At 46.8% G+C, this 23,948-nt stretch overlaps 2 protein-coding genes across 6 annotated transcripts; one reads left to right on the forward strand and one right to left on the reverse strand.

Annotated features, from left to right (window-relative positions):
- Window positions 1-867: 867 nt before the first annotated feature.
- On the reverse strand, window positions 868-17,920 carry PPP1R10 (protein phosphatase 1 regulatory subunit 10). 5 transcript variants are annotated; one of them, XM_060109518.1, is made up of 20 exons: window positions 17,462-17,920; window positions 16,554-17,081; window positions 10,171-10,289; window positions 9,411-9,497; window positions 9,129-9,264; window positions 8,661-8,712; window positions 6,756-6,833; window positions 6,435-6,608; window positions 6,110-6,215; window positions 5,897-6,009; window positions 5,308-5,408; window positions 4,905-5,052; window positions 4,670-4,828; window positions 4,321-4,567; window positions 4,086-4,149; window positions 3,790-3,984; window positions 3,560-3,635; window positions 3,216-3,329; window positions 2,389-3,051; window positions 868-2,118 (listed from the first exon to the last, which is right to left on the reverse strand). In XM_060109518.1, exons 3-20 carry the CDS (start codon window positions 10,275-10,277, stop codon window positions 2,009-2,011), a joined length of 2,730 nt encoding a protein of 909 aa, XP_059965501.1. In that variant the 5' UTR covers window positions 10,278-10,289; window positions 16,554-17,081; window positions 17,462-17,920; the 3' UTR covers window positions 868-2,008. The 5 variants fall into 5 exon arrangements, with proteins under 5 accessions (XP_059965501.1, XP_059965502.1, XP_059965504.1 ...); XM_060109519.1 differs by lacking the exon at window positions 17,462-17,920 and adding an exon at window positions 17,306-17,362; XM_060109521.1 differs by lacking the exons at window positions 16,554-17,081; window positions 17,462-17,920 and adding exons at window positions 9,579-9,635; window positions 9,720-9,858 and having other exon boundaries at window positions 10,171-10,237.
- On the forward strand, window positions 17,869-23,918 carry MRPS18B (mitochondrial ribosomal protein S18B). The gene is made up of 7 exons (XM_060109523.1): window positions 17,869-18,017; window positions 19,216-19,324; window positions 19,429-19,526; window positions 19,960-20,028; window positions 21,362-21,428; window positions 22,700-22,759; window positions 23,345-23,918. Exons 1-7 carry the CDS (start codon window positions 17,940-17,942, stop codon window positions 23,638-23,640), a joined length of 777 nt encoding a protein of 258 aa, XP_059965506.1. The 5' UTR covers window positions 17,869-17,939; the 3' UTR covers window positions 23,641-23,918.
- The last annotated feature ends 30 nt before the right edge of the window (window positions 23,919-23,948 follow it).

The following is a 23,948-nucleotide window of genomic DNA, read 5'->3' on the forward strand; positions in this document are numbered from 1 at the left end:
ACCTCCTGTCTCCCCAGGAATCTTTCTTTTTTTTTTTTTTTTTTTTTGGCGGGTACGCGGGCCTCTCACTGTTGTGGCCTCTCCCGTTGCGGAGCACAGTCTCCGGACACACAGCCTCAGCGGCCATGGCTCACAGGCCCAGCCGCTCCGCGGCATGTGGGATCTTCCCAGACTGGGGCACGAACCCGTGTCCCCTGCATCAGCAGGCGGACTCCCAACCACTACGCCACCAGGGAAGCCCTCTTTCTTTTTTTTAAATACACTTTTTTGGCCATGCTGCACAGCTTGCAGGACCTTAGTTCCCCAACTAAGGATCAAACCCAGGCCCCAGCAGTGAAAGTGCTGAGTCCTAACCACTGGATCACCAGGGAATTTCCACCCCTGGGAATCTTGTTCCACCAACTAGGCCCTCAATACCTGTCCTTAAGGTCTAAAAATTATCTTGATCCTGCATCTTCTAGCAGCAAGCCTATTTCTCTCTACCCTGCAGAGCCCCTTTTTGGGGGGACAAGCAGGATCCACCTATTTTTCCTTCCTTCCCCAGAAACTGCTTTTGGATTTTTCCTTTTTCAGCCACTCTTCCCTACTCCTCCCTTCTGCCCACCCTCACGTAAATCCCTTCCCTAAGCTACTCCACAGGGCTGTTAGGATCAGCTAGAATGGATGTGCCTGCACCTTCTGCAGCTCAGGTGATCTGTGAGCTCTGCCTTCCCCAGCTATGGCGTTTTATATTCAAAGTACTCCATTAGTATTTCACTTAACACCAACAAAGGATTGAAAACCACATTCCACAAAGGTTTGTATTAATGAACTTTCAACAGCTGATAATGGCTTTTTTCTTTTTAAACAGTCCAGGCACACCAGGGATTAAATACTTCTCTTTCCACTGTTTATTATTAATGTACAAAATATACAAAACCAAAAGAAAAAAGAAAATACTCATCCTCAAATCCATTGTGGCTCTAACCCAAGACCCTGCACAAAACCCAACCAATCCACTGTTTTCATAGAAAACAACTGATGCTGAGACAGGTGAAGGAGAGGGCTGGGAGAGGGCAGGTCATCTTATCGAATCCACCCAGGAAGGCACCTGGTGGGGACTCAGAGGTGGCTGACAGGACAAGGGAGCTGGAGGCCTCACACCCACAAGGTTCCAGATGGGGGCCAGGAGCACGCTAACTCCCAGAGGCAGTGCATGTAGTGTGACTGGCATGCCCAGCACACCGGGCTTCAGTTGAAAAGCTGGTCTCACTGAAGTGTTTTAATTTCCAGAATGAGCTGCAGGCAAGGGTGGACCACCACCAGTGGCCTCACCTATGCCAGCTAAAACTTTTCACCGGATGCCGATGTGAATTTGCCATCATTGAACCTAGCATACCCATGATGCAAACTTGGGTGTTCACGGAAGATTGCAACGTCTTACTTGAGTAAGGACTCAATGTAAAGCCTGTGTCAGGGGAGGGGTGGGGATGATGTGTTCCAGAACTCAAATCCAGCCTGATTTGAGTCCTCTCAGTGCAGTGGGATACACAATACCCCTTTCACCATCTCCCCACCCCACGAGGAAGCATGAATTTGGCGGGGATGATTTCATAAGTGCAGCTGATCCCGTGTCAGAGTTCTGTGTGCATGTGGAGGACCCACAAGAGGAGAGTAGAGGTGTTCTCCAGGATAACCAGCTTTAGGTTCTCAGGCATAAAGGGTAATACCGGAGAGGCGCTTGGCATAAAGGGCAAATCTCAAAAAGTGAAGCCAACCGGGTCTCCTCTTCAGCAGTCCAGGGTACAGAATGTGTCCAGTCTCTCTCCTCCCCATACTGGAGGAAAATATGTACATCAATGTGCACCAGTGATCAGAAAACCCCCAGGAACCCAGGCAGGTGGGCACTGAGGGGGCCGGCTCCTCATCAGCTGGGGAAAGGGGAAAATGGGCCTCACAGAAGCCATAAAAGGGTGGAAGGAGCAAGGCTGCAGTCCACAGGAGTGTGGGCGGGGCGGGCAGGTGGTCCCTAGGGCAGGGGGGGGCCATTGACACCCGGGTGGTAGAAGGCACAGTTGTTCTCATAGCGGCAGTTACCCTTCATCATGAAATGTCGACAAACAGGGCGATTTGACATGTCTGTGGGAATGATGGTGGAATAGTTAGGAAATGGCCAAGAGGTCAATGCCACCCTCATCCCACCCATCCAAGGCATCCTGAGAACTGTCTTTCAGAGAGACCTAATCTTGGAGACCTGGGGGAAGGGCTAAAGGAAGGAACTGCCATGCATGCTGGGAACTGGGAACGGGGTGACCTCATGTTCTGCCTGGCAGACCCGGGGTAGTGACGTTCCCCAGAAAGTTGTAATGGGACAGCAAGAGCCATATGGGGGACAGGGAGCATCCTCACCTCCTCCATGGCTGTGGCCTCCATCATGCCCTCGGTGGCCCCCTCCGCCATGGCCAGGGCCGTCATGGCCACGGTGCTCGTGAGGGGGTGGCCCTCGATGGTCGTGGCCTCGGTGACCAGGGCCATCATGAGGCCGGTGGCCATGGGGCCCCCCATGTCCAGGGCCTTCGTGGGGCCGATGTCCACCACCAGCACCCATTCCTCCACCAGGGCCTTCATGAGGACGATGGCCACTGCCACCACCCATGCCACCGCCAGGGCCTTCGTGGGGGCGATGCCCACCGCCCATGCCACTGCCAGGGCCTTCATGGGGACGATGTCCGCTGCCACTGCTCATGCCTCCACCAGGGCCTTCATGGGGACGATGCCCACCACCTCCGACCATGCCCCCACCAGGGCCCCCTCGTCCATTTGGAGGTCCTCCTCCAGAGCGACCTCCTCTGGCCCCTCGGAATGGAGGAGGAGGAGGAGGTGGTTCACTCCCGCCTCGGCCACCACGGCCTCTATGGTATGGCCCCGGACCTGGTCCCCCACGCATCGGGCCACCCCGCATGGGGTCACCTGGGCCATCCCAGAAGGGATCACCCCCCCGGGGAGGGGGTGGGGGACCCAGGAGACGTGGACCCACTGGCCCACCAGGGCCCCCAGGGCCCCCATGGGGACCTGTTGGGGGAAAAAAAAGGGAGAGAGACAGTATCAGCTACCTGTTGCACCCAGGGACCGCCATCTCCCAACCCAAACCAACCCCCGGCTTTGGTCAACCCTGTACTGTTACCAGGCCAAAATCAAGCAGACAAGCCCATTCCGACCTCTCATTCACCACCTACCTGGCATAGGTCCGCCAGGCCCAGGGGGGAAGTGCTGCATGCCCTTGGGGCCCCCAGGGCCTCCCGGTGGGAAACCATTGGCTATGGGACCAGGGCCTAAGAGTCCATGAGGCACTGTTAATGAAAAAGGCATGAAGCAGTCAGCAAGATGATTCTAGAAGAGCGGCATGACGTCTTCCTGCTTAGGTGTGCCCAGCTGAGCCCCTCAAACCAACCTGGCAGAGCACTGCTCTCTCTGTCCAGTCTTCCCCACCATGTCTTACCGCCTAGTGGCAATACCCCTGCTCCCCCAATTCCACTGCAGGCCTCCTCGTCCAGGCCCCGGGGCTGGCCCTGAGGATTACCCAGCATCTGCTTGATCTTGTCTGAATAGTCCGGTTGCTTCAGCAGTTCCTCTGAGGGATGACTGTTAGGGCTACCCTGTGAGGCAAGGTCATTAAGGGACAAGGTCAACAGAGAATAAGGGTAACACCCGACAGAGAAGGGAGAGCCCGAGGAGAAAGCAAGCGGGCAGGTGAGCAGAATGGGAGTAAGGAGAAATGGAGCCAGTGGGGAAGAAAAGGGAGGCTCGTACCATGATGGAGGTGAGGATCTCCTGCACATTGATGCCTCCTCCTCCAGGACCCTGGGGGCTCTTCCCGGCACCCATGCTTCCCATAAGATTGGCCAGAACAGGAGGCAACTTGGAACCGCCCGCCCCATCGGGTGAGCCACCGGTTCCCCCAGGCTCCAGGGTCTCAACATACGGGGTCTCATCCATGGAACATTCCTGAACGGACAGAACAGTCAGGACCAACAAAGAATAAAGAAACAGTCTCACATGAAAGACGCATTAATGTCAATCACAACCTCCATCACCACAAAACTCACCTCATCTAGGGGGATGAGTTTTGGGGGGATAGGCTCATAGGGCTCAGGATCAGGCTCGTGAGGACTGTCAGGAATGCAGCAAGCGATAGGAAAAAAAAAAAAAAAGAGTGACAGTCAAAAATTATTTATTCAAGCTCTTGATTTTCTTCTTAACCCCCACCCCCCTTCTAATTACCCCAGGGCACGTTCCCCTCAAGGGCTCAATACCTCAGGAGGTGAACCCCATTCTGCTTACCTTTCCTTGTTCAGGAAGAGCTCCTGAAGGATCCCCTTCTCCCGCTCAGCCTGGATGTACCGCTCCTGGCTGTTGCTTCCAGGGGTGACAAGAGGCGAGGGCAGCACCAGGGGCCGGGGGCACACCCAGGGCACCTTCTCCTCCATGTTGTCGTGGCTCAGACGCCGGGCCGTCTCAAACGCGTGTCGGTCTGACAGTATCTCTCGCTTAGCTGCCTCGCCAAAGTCCTTGATCTTATTCACATTCACTATTGCCAAGGAGAAAAAAAGCAAGAGGGAAAGTAAGCCCAACCAAGTCCTTTTTAAACTCTCTATACCCCACCTACTACAGAGGAAACTGGATCTCTAACCTCGTTCAGTTTCATCCAGTTCAAAATAGAAATACTCTCTCAGTTTGCCCTCCTCAGGCCAGGTCACAGCTTTCCTCTTCCTGCCTTTCCGGGTCAGCTGGCTAGGATCTCCGGGACTCTCCACTGGCTTTGCATCCAGAGCTCCTGGCTCCAAAGAGGCTGTAAACAGAAGTAGTTTCAGAGCAGATCCTTCCTTCCAGAAAACCCTGAAACCTGAACCAGTTTCTAGACTTACCAGTATCCATGAGCTCTGGGACTTCAACAGGGGGAACTGGGGTCCCTGGACGTTCTGTGTCCATAGCCTCAGAAGGAGGTGCTGGCTCTGGGGAAGAAGGTTTGGCTGTGCTCGGTTCTGTGCTCGGTTTCCCTTCAAATGGGCTTGGCTATTGTGAAAGAAAAAGAAGTTAATGAGCTGATAGGAAAGGCAAGGTCAAGGCAAGGCAATTAGTCCAGGGGCCTTAGCAGGATCACCTAACGGTTCCTATAAAGGAAGACTCTGTCTCTAACAGTGCTTTGCCACCAGTCTTCGTCTGAGATACAACTCCTCTTGTCCTCCCCAAGCATCCTGGCTGCCGGGCCCTTCCTTCACCTGTACCTTTTCTACCTGGTCACTGGCGCCCACTGCGCAGCACCCATACCTTGGCAGCTGTGGGTGACAGCACCTTCTTCTTCTTCTTAATTTTGATGCCTGGAACAGGGGCTGAATTGAGCGCATCCAGAAAGCCCAGGCCCTCCATAGCTACAAAAGAAAAGAGCATAAAATGGAATCATCAGACCTCCTTAATAATCCTATTCCTATAGACACAATCTGGGCAGAAAATTGGCCAATAGAGACCCTGCCTCAACTTTGGACACAATAAGCTCAAGGTGACCAGGAAGCATATGTAGGAGGATTTACACAAGAAATTCTTGTCATTATTCTATCTTTCTTTTAAAGGCAGGCAAGCGTGGCTTTGGATAGGAATCAGAGCTCAGGTAATTGACAAAGCCAGCCCCCATGACTGTGACAGCTGGGAGCGCACCCACCAGTCACTGAACAGCACGCCTCCCTACTTCATCTCTAAAATCACTCCTAAGCAATCCTATGAAGGACTCGTATGAAGGGAGTTCCAGGGGTGTAAACATTAAAGGACACCAAGAAACCAGATGAAAATGGAGGAAAACCCTTCATTTCCATGAAAAGAGTTTGCTCTCAATCCAAAGCACATCCCCCCCCTTTAGACTCACGCTGTGGCGGGATGATCTTCACTTTGATCTCTTTGGTGGCATTGGGTGTTGTGTTGAGTGGCTTGTATTTCTTCTCTGCAGGGGGCACAGCATCTCCTGCGGCAGCTATGGAACTGTTAGAAAGGGACTGGTCAACAACACCTGACTCGCCCCCTCTTCTCCCCTCACGTCCACAGACTCAGCCCATTCAAAAACCAAGAAGGTGGTCCATACCTCTGACGCTTGAGGGGGATGGGTTTAAGGTTGTACTTGTCAGAAACCACCACTGCACTGGCATTCTTCTTCACAGGCACCAAAGACGGGGTCTCCAGCTCTAGTCCTGGTGGAGAAGACATGGTGTTGGGGCTGGACTCACTCCACACTCTCCTGACTCTTCCTCCCTTAACCTTCATCAAGCCCTATAAACTCCCACAATGCTCCACCCACTAATCTTCCCTCTCTCCAGATTTACCGTACCATTAAGTCCAACTCTTCCACCATTAAGGCCCGGGCTGTGCACCTACCCACAGACCCTCCAGAGGCCAGACGGCAGCCTTACCAGTAGAGCGGAACTTGGCGTGACTGGGCGCCGTGGTTCGGAGGGACTTGGGCTTCTCCCTCTTCTTCTCCGGGGCCTCCTCGGCCCGAGTCTCAGCCTTCACCTCAGTCAACGGTCGCTCAGGAGGGGTGGTTCGACTCTTTCCCTCTTCTTTCCGTTTCTTCTTATCTTTCTCTGTTGTGGAAAAATAGAGCAGAAAAGGATTTTATTTAGATAAAGAGAAAGACTGTCAGTCAGAGGTAAAAAGCAGGTTAGAGGCACGGAAGGCCATATCCCAGTGGGAAAGAAAGAAATACAGGGATAAAGGGCCAAGGAGCTTACCAGCAGGCTGGGTACTGCTCTGGGAGCGGATCACTGCCATCCAGTCGCTGACAAGGACTGAGGCCAATTTCCGGAGCTCTGCAGGTGAGAGAAAGGGGAAATGCCTAAATAATGTAAGATACACTGAATCATGGAATTTTCCTCTATTCAGATAACTTTCAATCCTGATGCCATTATAACACCAGTGGCGGGGGGGGGGGGGAGCAAAAAGAAGAAACATTTATTAAAGTATGTTGTAAAAACTACACTAGTTGCTTTGCATACATCTCATGTAATTGTTATTACAACCTGAACATTTTTAATCTCCCTTTATAGACACAGAAGCATGGAGATTAAAGTCACAAAACTAGAAGATGGCAGAATGAACCTAGTGCCTATGCTCTTCCCCTAACCACTTATTACAATAAAATAAGGAGAAAGGCAGAGGGGCTCAAGTATCCAAAGGGCTACCAGATTTAAAAAATTTCAAGGAGGCAGATTTAGATCCTCGTAAAAAAAAAAGATTTTCTAGGGAAACTTTCTTTCCTAGAGTGTCACTAGTGATGACAGCCCTTAAAAGAATCAATTAAGTGTTACAAGAGTGAAAAAAGAGCTTAAAAACAAACCGATTTAGGATGAAGGAAGGAGAGTTTATCTAGAGAAAAAAGATGGTCAGAGAATTTAAAGATAAAAAACAGAATTTATTTCTAAATATATGGAAAAATGCATTTGTAGCTCTTTCCTTCTGTACTTGGCAAATAATATCTCCTATCTACGGGACCTCTCTTCTTGCCAACATTTCCACTATGGGCTGATTTAATAATGAAATTGTTGTAGAATATTAAAACTTAACTTTTTAAAACAGTCACACAACTGCCAACTCCTATACCTAATGCAATATGAACCCCAGTGCCCAGTGGGGGAATATCCTGAAACCTCTTTGAAGCAATCGATACTATGGTCCAGTAACACTTAACTACAGTCAATAAGGAATGTACAAATTTCAGTATCTAAAGGAAGCACAGAATAATAATTAAACCTATACTCAAAGACGGCAACACAATTAAGCCAGATGGAACAAGGACCAATATACCTCAGTGAAGAAACAAAAGATAGGCAATGATTTAATGGGATCTTCTGTGTTAGTTTATCCTACAAAGCTACTCTGAGATGTCAGAAAAACAGTGAAGTGCTCATTATATAAAAGGACCTAAAAACAGAATACATACAACTAAAATAACGGAAAGCTAGGGAATGTTTTTCACTTAAACAATACTGTGAGTTAAAACAAAATCGTGATCCTTTATCCTGGAAAATGTTCCCAGTGTTTTCTCCTCTAGCTAAACTTTCCAAAGGGACCTAGCATACCATTCCCCATAGACAAAGAGCGGGGATCAGCTCTGCTACAATGCTGCTCACTTGCGGGAAACCAGTGTCTTGTGCTCACTGGTTTATGCCTTGGGTGTAAAACTTTTGGGTTAACTCTTGGATATAAACCCTTTTCTCCTCTAAAGAAAAGCCTGTGACTTTCTGGCGCCAGGCTCTGTCTTCAAGCCAGAGCTGTATGGCCCTCGCCAGGAGCTGCAAAACCCTTTGTCTTAGCAAAGGAAAGAATCTGTTGCTGTCAAAGCTCTGATATACTCCAGCAGTCAGGATTCTGCCCATGCCCCACAGCAGGGTGTTTATTGGTAGAATGAGCATACCTGTTGTTAGGAAAATAGACATTGAGGGTCCCAGAATATGCTCTATTTAGTGATATTTAGAGAAACACAAGTAAACGATGACGAGACATTCTAGGATGACACTATTTCCCCCAAAGAATTTTAAGTGTATGGCTTTTACACCAAGAGATCTTAAGAAATGAAGGTAACTGAGTGGAAGTAACGGAAGAAGGCCCAGCACACAGAGGAAAGGACTGGCCCCTACCTTCATCCTCACTTGACTTGCTCAGCTGCTTCACCAGTTTGGCTGTGTTGTTCTACGAAAGGAAAGGAGCAGCAGGATGGTAAGTGCCAGAAGGAAAAGCAGCCCATTCAGAGCTAACCACTCCCACAAACGCACAATCTCTTAACAGCCACTAACACTGAGATAGACCTTCTCTCTTACACAGCCCTTGGAGACGTATTCTTACTCCTTAAAACAACCCAGTTAGGTAGGTTCAACCATTTCCATTTTACAAATGAAAAAACTGAGGCTCAGATATATAGAGTGCCCCATGTCACACACCTATTAAAGGACATAAATTTGAACCAAATCTTGATTCCAAACTCCTATTTTTTTCTACCATTCTACCTCACAGGCCCAAGACTGTAGCCACATCAGAGTTGATATGAGTTTTTCATCTGTTAGCCTAAACCAAAAAGGAAGAACCAGGATTGTAAAGACTGAAGGTACCTGCTTGAGATGGTCAACAGTGAGTGGTAGGTGCTGCAGGGTCAGGAGAATTTGCTGCAAGAGGGGAATGTTGTTGGTTGTCTTTGAATATGTCAGCCAATTGTTAAGAAGCTTGTAACCACCAACATCAATAAACCTGCAGGCAGGGAGGAGGCTCTGTGATGCCCTTCCTGGGTCTTGGGAGTATACCCCACCCTCCTAGTCCCCCATCAATAACCCAGGAACCCCGTGCCTCACCTCCCCCCGCCTTCTAAGTACCCAGCCACCCAGGTCCCCACTTACTTGACCAATATTTCTGGTGAACGGGTCTGCAGGAGAATGTTCAAGTAAGTGCATCGACTCACCATCTTTCGTGCTTCCTTCATCAGACTGTAAGAGATAAGTCAAGGTTAGAAATGAAGCAGCCTGAAAGCACCTCTTCTTTGAGCAGAAGCCTCTAATCTGGAGTACCTCGAGATGCCTGATGACTTGGGACTTCGCTACAGGATGGGGGGATCACACAGGCCCCTAGGAGGATGAGGTGGATCAGGATTGATGTGGAAACACCCAGAGGGATGGAACACACGGAGGAGATGCACTGAAGTCTCCAACCTGAGGAGGTAAGTGTCACTGCTTCTCTAACCCACAGGACACATTTGATTCTGCTTCCAGGTGAAGAGCCCTAGCCTTCAACTACCATCTCTTCCGACTGGCTTAGTCACTCTCTTTCTCCTGGAAAACTTGAGGATCCCTGAAGGAAAATGACATTTGGAGCATGCAGAATGCAACCCGAAACAGAACTAAGAATCCTGTCACCTGACTCCCCTGCTTGCTTCCTTCCTTCCCTTGGGACTGTGGATCTCCAAATATCCAGATGCCATAATGACCGGGGACCAAGGGGTCATCTTTTCCTATCACTAGTTCTAACATAATTGGATTTGAATCCTATTCCACTGACTCCCATTCCTCTTAGGGAACACTTTCTGCTATCTACCTTAATTATAGTCGTATTACAACACAAAATATTCTCTACTCACAACGAATTCAAAGGGTACAGACTTACCTGAAGATCTTCGAAATCCCATCCACACTCTTGACTTCCCCATCTCGGTTAAGGAAGCTATCCAGGCCCTTGAGAAGCTCTTTGGGGTCTATGGGACCCGAACCCATGATCGAGGTTTTCTAAGATAAGAGGATAAAACCCACAGAATAAATGGGTGGCAAGGACAGCCCCAGTTGCCCTCTAATAAATTCCATCTCTGTGTTTGACAAATTATTAGTGATTATTTAATCTACATTCAACTGCACTCACCATTACCTAGATAAGAAAAACCAACAGACCATTGTCCCTACTGAGAAAACAGCCCTGGCAAGTGAAGCACTGTGTTAATACATGACTGAAGGGGACGACAATCGGACCGGAGGACTGGGGCAGCATCTCTCCTCTCGCTCCCAGTTACATCCTTCCTCGGACAGCTGAACTTCACCAGATTGTATCAGAGCTAAGATTCACATTCCCAAAACAAACACTCAACTCTCCAAGTCATTTTTGCTTATTAGGTCCCGTTTCCCCTTAGTTGCTAATGAATCTAGCTTAAAAAAAAAAACACCAAACCTATAGCTTGATAAGAACTGGGCCAATCATGGATGTTGGGCTGTCTTCCAAGAGTCAACTCCTTTCTATCTTAGCCCATGAAGAGTCAACCGCTTGGGAGATTGGGATTGACATATATACACCAATATGTATAAAATGGATAACTAATAAGAACCTGCTTATAAAAAAAAAAAAAAGGTCAACCGCCACAGGTAGCAGGATATGTTCTGCTTGCACCAGGAGACAATCGTCTAAAGTTGTAGGTGAAAAGAGAAGGAAACAAAACTTGAAAACAGAACCTCTCCCCTATGGGAGTTAGGGGTGGCTCCCAGAAATAGAGACAAATGAGCAAAGAAAATCAAGCAGGTCCTCCTAAGCCTTGAAAAAATCTCACTCATTAACCAAACACTGCACGAGTTTTTATTGTTTCAAAGTTAAGGGCAAGATTGGTTTGTGGTTTCAAAAGCAAAGATGCAAATCTGACTCCTACTCCCCACCTAAATCATAATACCACCCAAGATCCCCAAGGAGGGCCTGAAATTAGAAACCATGGAGCCAAAAAGAATGGAACAAATAAAACTAGAAGCTGGCAAAATGCCATTAAATTTTAAGTAGCTGCTTTAGACTAGGTTAGAAAAGGAGTTAATTAAAAGCTGAACACAGCTGTTACGGGACAGAGACATGTGAAACAATTTCTAGGCCAGAACCAAAGTTTGAGAGAGTTAATTTAGAATCAATATGGTTCTGATTAGGATTTTTATCCACAATGCCTCTAAACATTGGCTTCTGAGAAGCAGAAAAGAAAGCCACCTTAGTAATATCGACATTTGGGAAATAAGACGAACACTGGGTAGGAAGGAGGCAAGAAGAAAGCCTCCTGAATCCCGCATCTAGTAGAGATGAAACACATGAGCCAGGCAGAAGGGTGGGAAAAATCAGTGTTTTACAAAGATGATTATATTTTCTGCAGAAAACAGGTTCCTTATAAAATCATGTTAATTAGTTCTATTTGTTCTATTTGTTCTCAAGCCAAAAGAGAAAAACAAGCATAATACTTTCAACCTTTTAATTCTCACAATAAAAAAGTCAATAAATCTCTACATTTACAGGTTCTAACAACCTAGGCCAAGAAGAGGCAGAGGCATGGGGGGAACTTGGTTCCTGAGATCAGAACCTGTGGGCTGAATACAGGGAGAGGAGGTGAGGTAAGAGATACTGAGAGGTGAGCAAGTCTGGGTTAACTGTGCTTTGCTGCTGCCCTGGAATCTCCACGCGGACAGGTAGAACCTAAGGTCAGAGGAAAAAACATCCAAGTCCAATACCAGATAAATTAGAAGTCCAGAGGCCAAATCCACTTAAGTGTGGTGATTCTTATACACAGACAGACATGGGGATAAAGGAATTTTCCCCATGTAGTAAGACACTATAAAATGAAATATAGACACTATAAGGACAGGAATACAATAAAGGGATACATAAAATAGATTTCCCATTTGCTGGAGACTGGAAAAGCAATGAGCGAATCCAAAGTAATAAAATATATCATCAGTAAAAAAAATATATGCAATTTGACAAAAGCTTTCAATTAAACTAACTTCACTTCCAACCAATGTCCCCTAAATACAGCTGGCCCCTCAGATTCAAACCCAGTTGAATACACAGCACCTTGGAAAAGCCCCTTTTGCACACCCACCCACCAGTTAAGTAAACAGGCCTGCTCCCCCTACTTCCTTCAGAAACAAAAACTGTCACCTGAGCTCAAATGTTCCTTTGTTTAAGAGGGTAGCAGACAAGAGAGAATAACCATCTTTAGAGAGAAAAGAAACCCGTGAGTACACAGCTAAATTCTATCCAGTGCCTTCTGCTGGAATGGGACCCAGGGACAACTTTTTAATTCCCATTCACAACAAGCAAGAATAAAAGACATTAACAGTCAAGGAAAATTAGAAGACAAAGCAGAAGAAATGTTAAATATTCATTTTCCACTGCACTTTTCCTATTATTTACATTCTGGAAACATAATTAACAAAACTATAAATTTTGTCTCATAAGCACCAATCACTTGGTTTTAAAATGTAAGGGGGTTTTCTCAAGACGGCTTCCTCCAGGCAGATTAGTTTTCACTCATTTAAAATTAAGGACCCCAAGTGTTTTACAACCTATTTCCTTATTTTGAAGTCATTACGTTTAGAAAGAAGTTCCAAGGCACTCAAGTGGAAAGGAATGAAGAGCCTAAATTCTCGGCACAGCCCTACAGGAGAAAAGGCAAATGACTTTACCAGGGAAAGAGGGCCAGTGACCAATTGTCATTAATATATCTGGAGCCTGGAACGAAAGCTTAAGCAAGCTTTCTGAAACCAAAAATAATCCAGGGCATGGTATGTTTTAATTTCCTTGAAGGCAGAACATACGGGGTGGCGGTGCGGAAGCAACCCCTGGCATCATCTCCACCTTGTCCTAAAGCTGGGCTCTCCTTATGGAGGATGTTGCCGGCAGACACGTGCAGACTCAAGGCACTGGGGAATTTTCTTACCAGAGATAAAATTAAGTCCAGAAGTGACACCAACTCCTGCCTCCAAAATAAATAAGGTGAAAAATATCTAGCTTGGCTAAAATTATTCCACACCCATCACCAATGAAACGAACTGAATTGGTTCAGGACAAAAATTCTAGGCGAGTTTAAAAACAATCACAACAATCTTCTAACAAAGGAGGAAGGTGTCCAAGCTAACCTTCACTTAGAGGTCTTAGCACTTCTGGAAATGAAGTGCTTTGTAGCTTACATTCCCCCCTTCCTTTCCAAGGTAATTGAGGCATTTCCTAGTCTGACTCCAGAGTGGACTGAATTATGTCTCTCGGGTGATTCACAAGGTCGCACCTCTCTTCAAATAGTAAGCTGCTCCCCCTCAAAATCATTCCAAAACCTGGTAGCACATGCCCTTCCCAAACGCTTATTTGCCTTTCAATAAGGGTGTAAAGTAACCCCCCACCCCTGCCCTCATAGGACAGGATCCCAGGATAGAACTGTGGCCACAAACTATAAGGATCAGGTTCTCCGACGTTCTCTGGATGGATGTGGTTTCCCTAGAAGACCTTTTTTTCCCATCTCCCATGTTAATGCAGATCTTCTTTATTATAATCCCCTGCTCACTAGAGCTCAGGAACCCCAGTGGGTAGAATGTTCAGCTCCCAAGGAAGGTATGCTGCAGAGGCACATGGCAAACTGCTTAAAAGATAAAAAACTTGTGGTCAGTAGGACATGTGGAAGAGGCCCTCCCATCCAATCCAGAAGTAATAGTTTGAGAATCCATACCCAGTAGAAAATTAGCCCTAAAGTCTCACCAAGTCACCACAGAACAGTTGTACAAAATGGCTTTCCAATTCTGCCTAGAACCTTCACACTTCAGGGCAGGACTTTAAAAAATGAAAAGTATATGGAGAGTCTGATAAAGATTTGACTTTGAAAAAGTTGGAAGAAGAAAGGTAAGATAGGGACAGGACACCCTCAGGTAGGGCATGGCTTTCGAACATGCACCAATTGCTACAGCACTGCACAAGTTGGAAAACGAAGAGGACATTATTTCCCCATTGTTTTTAAGGAATTTCTTTCAGAAGGGAAGGAAAAAGAAATTCAAAAAGGGTGGCTCTTTGGAAAAAAGAAATGAAGGTTGTGAAATGTAATACCAGAAAGGTTTTGCTTACCAGAAACCGTGGCTTGAATCCCCCTGCCTTGAGTTTACAACTGCCGCCTCCTTTCCTAAAGATTCACTTCTCATCCTAGTTACCAATGTACAGGAGCTAAGCAACTGGAGAACGTGATACAGCACTGAACACAGAGAGCTCACCCCCAAACCCAGAGGCGGGAATAAGGGCGATTTAGAAGAAAGTCCTAAAGTACCCACTCTCCCCCAGATTCTCATCATACAAAGCGACCAAATGCAAGAGGCCCAAGGACTGATTCCTGAGCAGAAACGGCACATTTCAGTGTCATTAGGCCCCAGCTGTCTATTCCAGTTACTCATTCACAAGCCCTTGTGTCTTCCTCCAGTATCCCCCAACACACAGATAAGACACACACACGCTCACACTCCCCTCAAAAGCTTCCAGTCCTGAAGTATAGCTGTTTGACTGGTTTCCACCCCTGGCAACTGAAGCGGGGAAAAATTCCAAGCAGTAGTGATGAAAGAGGGTGAAAATAAAAGCAACAGACTCGGGATCGTTAAATACAAAAACCAGAGCTGCCCAAGGAGACGGACAGCTTCAAGACCTAATTCCTATAAGCTTTTTTCCTTTTAAGATAATGGCTATAAAAGGTTATAAAGAAAATAAGGAAAATGGCTTTTCCTGTCTAGCAGCAGCATGCACAAGAGTCCAGAAGGCATCTGCGCGGGGTGGAGTTTGAAGAGGGTGGAGAAAGGAAGCAAGCTGATTACATCACCTTTCAATGCTGCTCCTCCCCCTTGACCAAGTTTCTAGGGCGGCCCTAAGCTCTGGATGGCAAAAGGGGGAGAAAAACAACAAAGCAGGGACGCCATCTTGTTACGGAGAAGAGGACTCAAACTTAAAAAGCTTTCCCGGCTCTGCCGGCGGCTTTTTACATTAAAAAATCTTGTAGTAAAAAAACCCCAAAACCCCCAAAAAGCAGCCCCGATCCTGAATAATCTTTGACCTACTTTGAATAAGAGCAGTGTGAAAATAAAAGCAATTAAAAATATTAAAAAGAACAATTTTCTGCGGGGAAGAACTGAATTTGCAATTGAGGTTCAACCTGCTACTGTCGAACACCCCCCATCCTCCCTATAAAGGGAAAGGGGGGAGGACTTGGACCCCTCTCAACAAATAGGGTTGAGGTGGGAGGACAGGAGAAAAATGGGTCAAGACACAACCTGCAACGCCGCTTGGAAGACAAAAGGACAAAGAAAGTCGCCATATTGAAGCAGGGAAGAAAAAAAATTCCTTTTAACGACACAAATCTTTTAGAAAGCTAGCATTCAATTGCACTAAATGGCTTTTAAAATTATACTCCTGAATTCCACATTTCCCCAACCTTTCCACCCTCTACTTAACTGTATTCCCCCCACCAAAAATCAAATTAAAATGTTACTTTTTGCTTTTAAATAACCTACGCAATCTGCAACAATTACAAGACATTCTTTACCTCCCCAACTATTATCTTGTTATGTATTGGCACTAAGATTATATTTTGCCCTGAACTAAGTGTCTTGCAATCTTTATTCCTAGATTGCCACCTATATTAACCACACAAATATACCCCAAACAAATTACATTAAAATTGAGTTAACAATCATTTAAAAAGTCATAGCCACCTATTTCTCTCTGCCCATCTCCTTACCCTGCAATCTTTATGTACAGATTGCTTATTAATCTGGCAAATTGAAAGGCGCCCTGCTTGTCTCACACACAAAGAAGTGGGACTTCTGGGCCACAAAATCCACCATCTTTTGTATGTGAGCTCATTAACCCTTTTGAAGACTGCTGCTAACGAGAGGAAGGTAACCATACCTCCTTATAAAAAGCAAACACTTATGGCTTTGGCAGTCTGGAAACTGGCTGGATTACCAAGGGTTAACCATCAAAATCTTAACTTGCGGGCCCTCCCTCCACCCTCTCCTAGCCTGCAGCAGAGCAGGGAAGAGGCAGGTGGTAGGGGAGAGAGAACACTGTTTAGACCCAAAGGCCCTTTTTAATGGAGATTAAGTGACCGCATCGGTCCTTCTCCAGTTCTCTATTTTGTTCTACGGTCTCATTTCTTCCTCTCATTATTTTTGGTTTCACAAAGGGAAACGTTGATTTCTTGTTGCAAGGCTGGTTTTTGAAAATTCGACACTTACTATCCAATTTTTTTGCGACGTCAGCACCTCGGGCTCAGGGGGGGAGGGGGTTAAAATTTTGGAGAAAAAAAATAAAACAACCAACCAGGACCCAAAACTCAATTATTTGGGGGGCCTCATTGGATCAAAAAGTCTCCTTAAAAAAAATAAAGGCCAACTCAGTATTCATTTCCCCCCCCACCCAACTCCATGTAGGGAGGGGGGTCTTAGAAAAAAAGTTCTGAGTGGATTAAAAAAAGTAAACGCTGGATGAGTGAATTTGGGTGGGTTTGGGAAGGGAGGGTGGTTGATTATTTTTGAAGTTATGTGGTGACGGTCCTTCGGCCACAGATTTCAAGTCCCAGGCAGCGTGGGCTGGTGGGGTGGGCAAGATAGGTGGGAAGGGGCAGAAGACACAAGTGGTTGGGCTGGTGGCTGCTGTTTTCCCTTTCCCCCCTCTCTCAGGATCCTTTCAAGGGCTTAGATGTTGCTGCGGCTTGTTTCTTTTCTCCTCGTGGCCGGCCCGTCTTTCTCCGAGAAAATTCAAACCTGGGATAAAAGGAACACAAGGGAGAAAGATATAATCAGTATGGGTTGCTCTTAAACACCCAAAAGTACAATCTTTGTTGTCCCCAAACACCTCCATGTCCCATCCCGAACACAGCCGCTTAAAAAGAGTCACGGCTCTCAACCGAGCCCTCGCCTAACCCATTTCCTAGGCCAACTGTCCCAGCAAAATTTTACCCTCCAACCGACAAAATGCCGAGACTTACCTCTAAACGAACCCCAGAATGGCGGCTGCCCGTTCGGGCTGAGTCTTTTATATCCGGACACCGCCCAACGCGCCCAAACGTGCTAGTGAAACGCCCTTGCGGCGAGAGACTGTGAGCGGGGCGTGAATTCATTGGGCAATCAATAAGACAACTCACCAGCTGATTGGCTATCCTGCCTTATCCTTCGCTCAGTCTCTTCCCCCGGGCACCCTCTTCCGCCTCCTTCCTGGCCTCCGAACGCGTGCGCTTGACCTAGCGGCCTAGCACCTCCCTTTCCTCTGCTTCCACCACTTCCGCCGTCGAGATCATTTCTCACCAAGGGTTGGTAGAATCGGACCAGCGCATGCGCAGTGAGAGGATCGCGGTCAAAATCGACTTCAAAATTGCTTAAAGTACAAACTGTAAGAGTGGGATCTAAGAGTCGTAGTGGCTGGTTCAGCAAAAACGCAATTGTGTGGCCGAATTCGGTTGTGACGCAGTTGAAATTGGCCCCTCCCTACGGCTCCCCTTTCACGCTTCCGTCCTGACGCAGATGCGCTGCCGCCTTCCGCACTGCGGGGTCGTCCTTGGCCCTACCCGCACCTATTTCCTGGAGCATGCGCAGTCGCTTTTCCTGCTTTATGCGTATGTCAAGATGGCTGCCTCCATATTGAACGTGTTGCTGAGGCGGCTTCCTAGCATTTCGCCCTACAGAGGTGCCTACGGAGTTCAGGTAACTCCTTGGGGCACATTTTGTACAACCCCAAATTTGGTTGTACCTTTTCGAGGTCGTCGCTCCACTTCTGGGAATCCAGGAGCGGAGGCCTTCCCGAGTGCTTCTACCTTGGCTGTCAAGGCAACGCTTTGCTTCCACCACCTTCCTCCTTCCCTTCTCATTCCTCAATACAGCGCACGTTTTCTAATCTCGAGTCGAGGGTAAAGAGCAAGGGTTGGATGTCCTCCTCTTCCCAAGTTTCCATGTCGGCTGAATAATTAGGCGGTGGAATGGATCTCTTGGCCATACACAAACCAACTCTTAACTGTACAGGTGGTGTCTAAATCTTCGATGCCAGGGAGTGTTCTTGGGTTGAGGGACACTAACTTCTACCAGCCCTACTATCTTCCAATAAAGCCAGGATACATTCTCATGACCTGGGACCAGTTACTCGGCTCTTTATCTCACTAAATCAGTTTCTTCTCAAAGCATACATGAGAACTTAACTTTGGATTGAGTTTTCCCTCCAGCCTCACGGACTCACCACCCTGGAGGTTATGGGCAGGGCAAATTCTGGGTGGGGCAGGGTGAGATGGGAAGGCTTGCCCAACTGCCACTCCCTAAAGTGGGACTGAAAAGTGGTGACAGGGGTCACCACAGAGTTAACTACAGGCCTGGTAGCTTTAGAGGTGGTAGCGTTAGGACTCAAGTTTGTTCTGCCATATGGAATGTTGACCTTCAACTTCTTAGAAGGCTGGGCAACTGAGTGATTGGATTGGATGGAGTTGGAGACTCGCATGTCCTTTGCATCCCCTTCCAGCCACACATCTTAATTCCAAGAAGATGGACATTCTCCCTTTTCCTCCAGTAGACATCCCAGAGTTTCCTCCAGAGTTCATCCCAGAAAGCATGAATACCTTATACGTGCCAGGTTTTTGAGGTGTCTTTTCAAATAAATTTGCTTCCCAGTCACCTGTGCTAGTTTATCTTCTAATGTTACCTTTTCTTTCAAGATCCAGTTGGAGGTAGGGATAGTCGTTGTTGATGTAAACAATCTCTCACAAAATGCTACCTCCCATATACAGCATATTCCTGCTGTATTTCATTTACACAGTGGGCGTGCCTTCCCCTTTCTCCCTGAAGCGTGGGCAGCAAACCAATCAGGTTTTGTCCTTGAGCTCATTGTCTCATTTCGCCTCTGCCCCTCCTTTTATAGGTTCCCCTCCAGACTCTTTGCACCAAAGCCCCCCTTGAGGAAGATTCTTTGCCTCCACTTCCTGTTTCCCCTTATAAGGATGAACCCTGGAAATATCTGGACTCAGAAGGTACTAAATGGGGAAGGGGAGGGTCAAGTGAGGTCTGAAATAACTGGACAGAGACCCGCCCATCACCACCACCCAGGAATAACTTGTATGGTCTTTCATTTCAGAATACCAGAACCGCTATGGTTCTCGCCCTGTCTGGGCTGACTACCGTCGCAACCACAAAGGGGGAATACCCCCACAGCGGACTCGAAAGACATGTATTGTGAGTTTCTGAGTGTGGCACGTGGATGTGGAATGGGGCTGGAGGCCATAGTGACAGCGGCAGCAGCACTTTTTTTTTTTAATTTATTATTTATTTATTTTTATTTTTGGCTGCGTTGGGTCTTCGTTGCTGCATGTGGGCTTTCCCTAGTTGCAGGGAGCAGGGGCTACTCTTTGTTGCAGTGCATGGACTTCTCATTGCAGTGGCTTCTCTTGTTGTGGAGCACGGGCTCTAGAGCGCAGGCTTAGTAGTTGTGGTGCACGAGCTTAGTTCCTCGGCATCATGTGGGACCTTCCCAGACCAGGGCTCGAACCCGTGTACCCCTGCATTGGCAGGCGGATTCTTAACCACTGCGCCACCAGGGAAGTCCCCAGCAGCAATCTTTCTGACAGGGCTTTGAACAGCTTCACCTGCCAGTTTCTTCTCTCTACAGCGTGGAAATAAAATTGCTGGGAATCCCTGCCCCATCTGCCGGGATCAGAAGTTGCACGTTGACTTTAGGGTAAGGAGAATCTTTTCTCCAGGATAAAGACTTGGAGCCTTTTTTGCAATGCTAAAGAGATTACCTTAGGTGCCCCGCTCTTCATATCCTGGTGCCCCTAAAGTCCATTTTGTATTGACTTTCTGGTAATATAAAAACATTCCTCCTTCCAGCCTTTTGCGCTCTACTATGGGTTTTACTAAAAAGTTTCATCCCTTATCTATGAAATTTACAGTCTAAATTGGCAAGAGAAATGCTTGTTTCTAATGTGAGGGCAATGCCCAAAGGTTTATTTATATCAATCACAGTTGTTAGCAAGTAGATTGGACTAGTTTTTTCCTGAGATTTTCTTTATTTCTTTGTCATGTTGATGTGTGGTGGCATGCTGAGACTTGGGGCTGGAGGGCAGATACATGAAGCAAGGTATAATATAGTTATTTTTTCAAAAAACCTTCATTGTGAGAAGGACAGAACTTGTTCCTTAAAGGATTCAAAAACCTTATTAAGAGGATAATGGAAAAGTGCCCTTCCGAGCTTGCAGTATTACGAGGTATTAGGGCAGAAGCTGAGTGGCTGGTCATCAGGGAAGTCAGAGGGCATTCAAGTGTCAGTCAGTCAGCAGATGGGGGTGTCTGACTGCTCTCAGGCTCCTTCTGATAGAGGTTGTAGAGGAGTCCAGAAGATACTTCTCAATTTCAGCTGTGTATAATTGGTTACCAAAAAAAGGCTATAATCATTTGTATACAGTTTATAACAAATTGCATGACTAAGGGAGAGAGAAAGATTACAGATTGAAGATTGCAGATGATTCTGCCTGCCATTCCACTCCACAGATATACCTGCTTTTTCTTCGGGAGTCTCACCACTTGTGATTAATTACTGGCTGGGAGTCATTCTAATAATTAAATCTCTAAAATTGATTTTAGTAAACATATACATTACATATACCATGCTTTTATATAAGTTAATAATTTGTAAATGTACATTATAACACGTACTACATTTTCTGGGTGATATCAGGGATTTTCCAACAGACTGTCCCTAATTTGTTGCATGAAGGGCTGACTTTAGAACCTAACCTCTGCAGAAGAGAATTCTATGTGAGTCTCAGTGACAAAACGTAGGATGTGTATGTGAAATGGTTGGAAGGCCAGGAAAGGGAAAAAGTTTGCAAGAATGTGTTCAGTAAAGGGATGGGGCTAAAACCAGGACCTGAAGGGAAGTAGCACCTGGAGAGATGTAGAAGGGTCAAGATCATTTGTGTGAGTATGCAGGGATTGTGCACTTTTAGTCTCTAATCGTCTTGCTACCTTCCCTTCCCTCTCTCTTGTTTCTCCACCACTTTTTCCTACAGAATGTGAAGCTCTTGGAACAGTTTGTCTGCTCCCACACGGGTATCATCTTCCATGCTCCATATACAGGTCAGCCCATCATCCCTGTCACCACCAGAATAGCTTTTCCTTACAGCACTTCTTATATTTATTAAGACAGACAACAGGTATTTATTTGGTGGTTCCTACATTTTTTAATGGCCTAAAAAATGTGATGGAACCTTTTGGAAATCTTGGCCTGATGGGGATACTCACATGCTAAAACAGTTATATGTGGAAAAAAGATACCGGCGAGTACCAGTATAAGCAAACTATCTAAATGGAACTATTAAAAGGTAAATGGTGCTGATTGTTTCCTTTCTATAGGGTCTCTTCACTTTTACGGAAGGCTTTCTCATAAATTGACCTTACTTTTATTCCATTGACAATTCAGTTAGATTTCCCAAATTTGGTGTAAGCTCACCAATTCAAGATTACATCTATTCCCTAACTACAGTCACAGGCCAAATTGGCTCACTGTCATGTTCATTTATTTTCATATTGTCTACAACTCCTTCCAGGCTACAGTGGCAGAGTTGAGGAGCTGAGACAGACTATAATATATGCCTAAAACATATGCCACCTTGCCTCCAGTATATGGCCCTGTACAGAGAACATTTTGCCAACACCTGCTCCAAAGCAAGATAAATTTGCAAAGAATAATCGGAATCCACCCTTTTGTGGCGTGGTAGCATGAACCGTGGAGTTTGGTTTGTCAAGGAGTTTGTTTTTGTTTTGGCTTAGTTTGTTTTTTTGTGGGGTTTTTTGGCCACACCGCACGCCTTGTGGGATTTTAGTTTCCCAACCAGGGATTGAACCTGGGCTTGCGGCAGTGAGAGCACAGAGCCCCTAACCACTGGACCACCAGGGAATTCCCAAGGAGTTTTAAGAAGAGTTCTATAGTCAGGCTGTAAAAGGCTGAAGGGACTATTTTGCTACTTTCTCAGATCGTTTTGCCCAGATCTGAAATCCATTCTTCCTTTATTGAATCTTTCTCTGTGGATTGTCCAACTCAGCCCTTTAACTAACCACACTTGCCCTTTGAATTGTGTTCTGCTCCCTGTCTTGAAACCTTTACTGTTAAGTGGCTTCTCTATAGTGGCTAGACCCTCCTAAGTCTTCATCCTGGTTCTCAGAGAGAAAGGGAAGGTTCTTCCCACTGGGCAGAAGGGGAAACAGAGCCTTGCCGAGGGGTCAGGGGAATGGGGTCATTAGGTAGAGCTAGGTCTTCCAAATCTAAGCCTCTATCACCATGTAGAAGCAGTTGTGTTCTTTATTTACTGTGACTTATAAAATGATCTCTTAGTTACCTTTTTTCACAGGGGTCTGTATGAAGCAACACAAGAAGTTGACCCAGGCCATCCAGAAAGCTAGGGATCATGGTAAGCATGAGAAGGGGCACAGCACAGTTTTGTTAGGCAGAAGGAAGGTGACTTAGGGCTGGAGGGTGGACATAAATGCTCCCACCTATCTGAGAAGGTAGCACCCATGTTCTTCCAAAGAATCTCTTCTTTCATCACTTCACTGTCCCTTGTTTCCTCTCCTGAGTCTCTTATCTTGTCATTGCCCTGTCCCCTTTTTCTTCCTCTTTCTCTGCCTTCTTATTTTATAAATGTTGCCCTAATGCCATGTCTAAATCATAGGAGGAGCTTTGTATAAATTTCTGACCCTGGGCTCCATGACACTTTTGCACAAATTAGGAAAAGGTACCCCTCTGTTAGGGCAGATGCAGCTTCATAGCCCTGGCACAGGCCTGCACAGCTTGTCAGGCAAGAGCCTGGGCAGCATGTCAGCCCACACTTGCCCCCTTGGCCAGTTGCTTCTGTGCAGCATACCACATGCATAAATGTACCCAGTGGCTCTGACTGGTCCCTCCCTCCCTTTATAGGTCATTTTTCTTATTATTTGTCTTAATCTGAAGTACCTGTCCTCCCTTCCCTGGCATTCTCTTTTTTTTAATCCCCCAGGTCTCCTCAGTTACCACATTCCCCAGGTTGAACCCCGGGACCCTGACTTCAGTACCTCTCATGGAGCTGTGAGTGCCACTCCGCCAGCCCCCACTCTGGTTTCAGGTGACCCCTGGTACCCATGGTACAGCTGGAAACAGCCACCAGAGAGAGAGCTGTCCCGCCTTCGTCGGCTGTACCAGGGCCACCTCCGAGAAGAAAGTGGCCCGCCGCCTGAGTCAATGCCCAAGGTTCCCCTCACAGCCCCAGTTGAAGCCTCCTCCACTGAGCAGGCGGGCCCCCAGACTGCTCTGTAGGAGCTGTAGACTAGGAAGGGAGCCGGAGGGTCCCTTACACAGTATTTCACCTTCAAGAGCTGTCTACATTGTGGCCAGTGGCAGGCCCAGGGCCAGAGAAAGGAAATGATTGTTGGTGAAAGGGATAAATACATCTGAGGCTGAGGGAGAGCAGTACAGACATGTATCCGAAGCCCCAGCCCCTATATGTTGTCAATAGATGGGGCTATACATTCTGCTACTGTTTCAGACCTGTGCCAACTGGGTTTTTCCACAATAAAGCTGTATCCTGTCTCTGAGCTGCATTTCTTTTTTTTTGCGGTACGCGG

Source organism: Mesoplodon densirostris, chromosome 10 (genome assembly GCF_025265405.1).
Source record: "Mesoplodon densirostris isolate mMesDen1 chromosome 10, mMesDen1 primary haplotype, whole genome shotgun sequence".
Classification (NCBI taxonomy): Eukaryota; Metazoa; Chordata; class Mammalia; order Artiodactyla; family Ziphiidae; genus Mesoplodon; species Mesoplodon densirostris.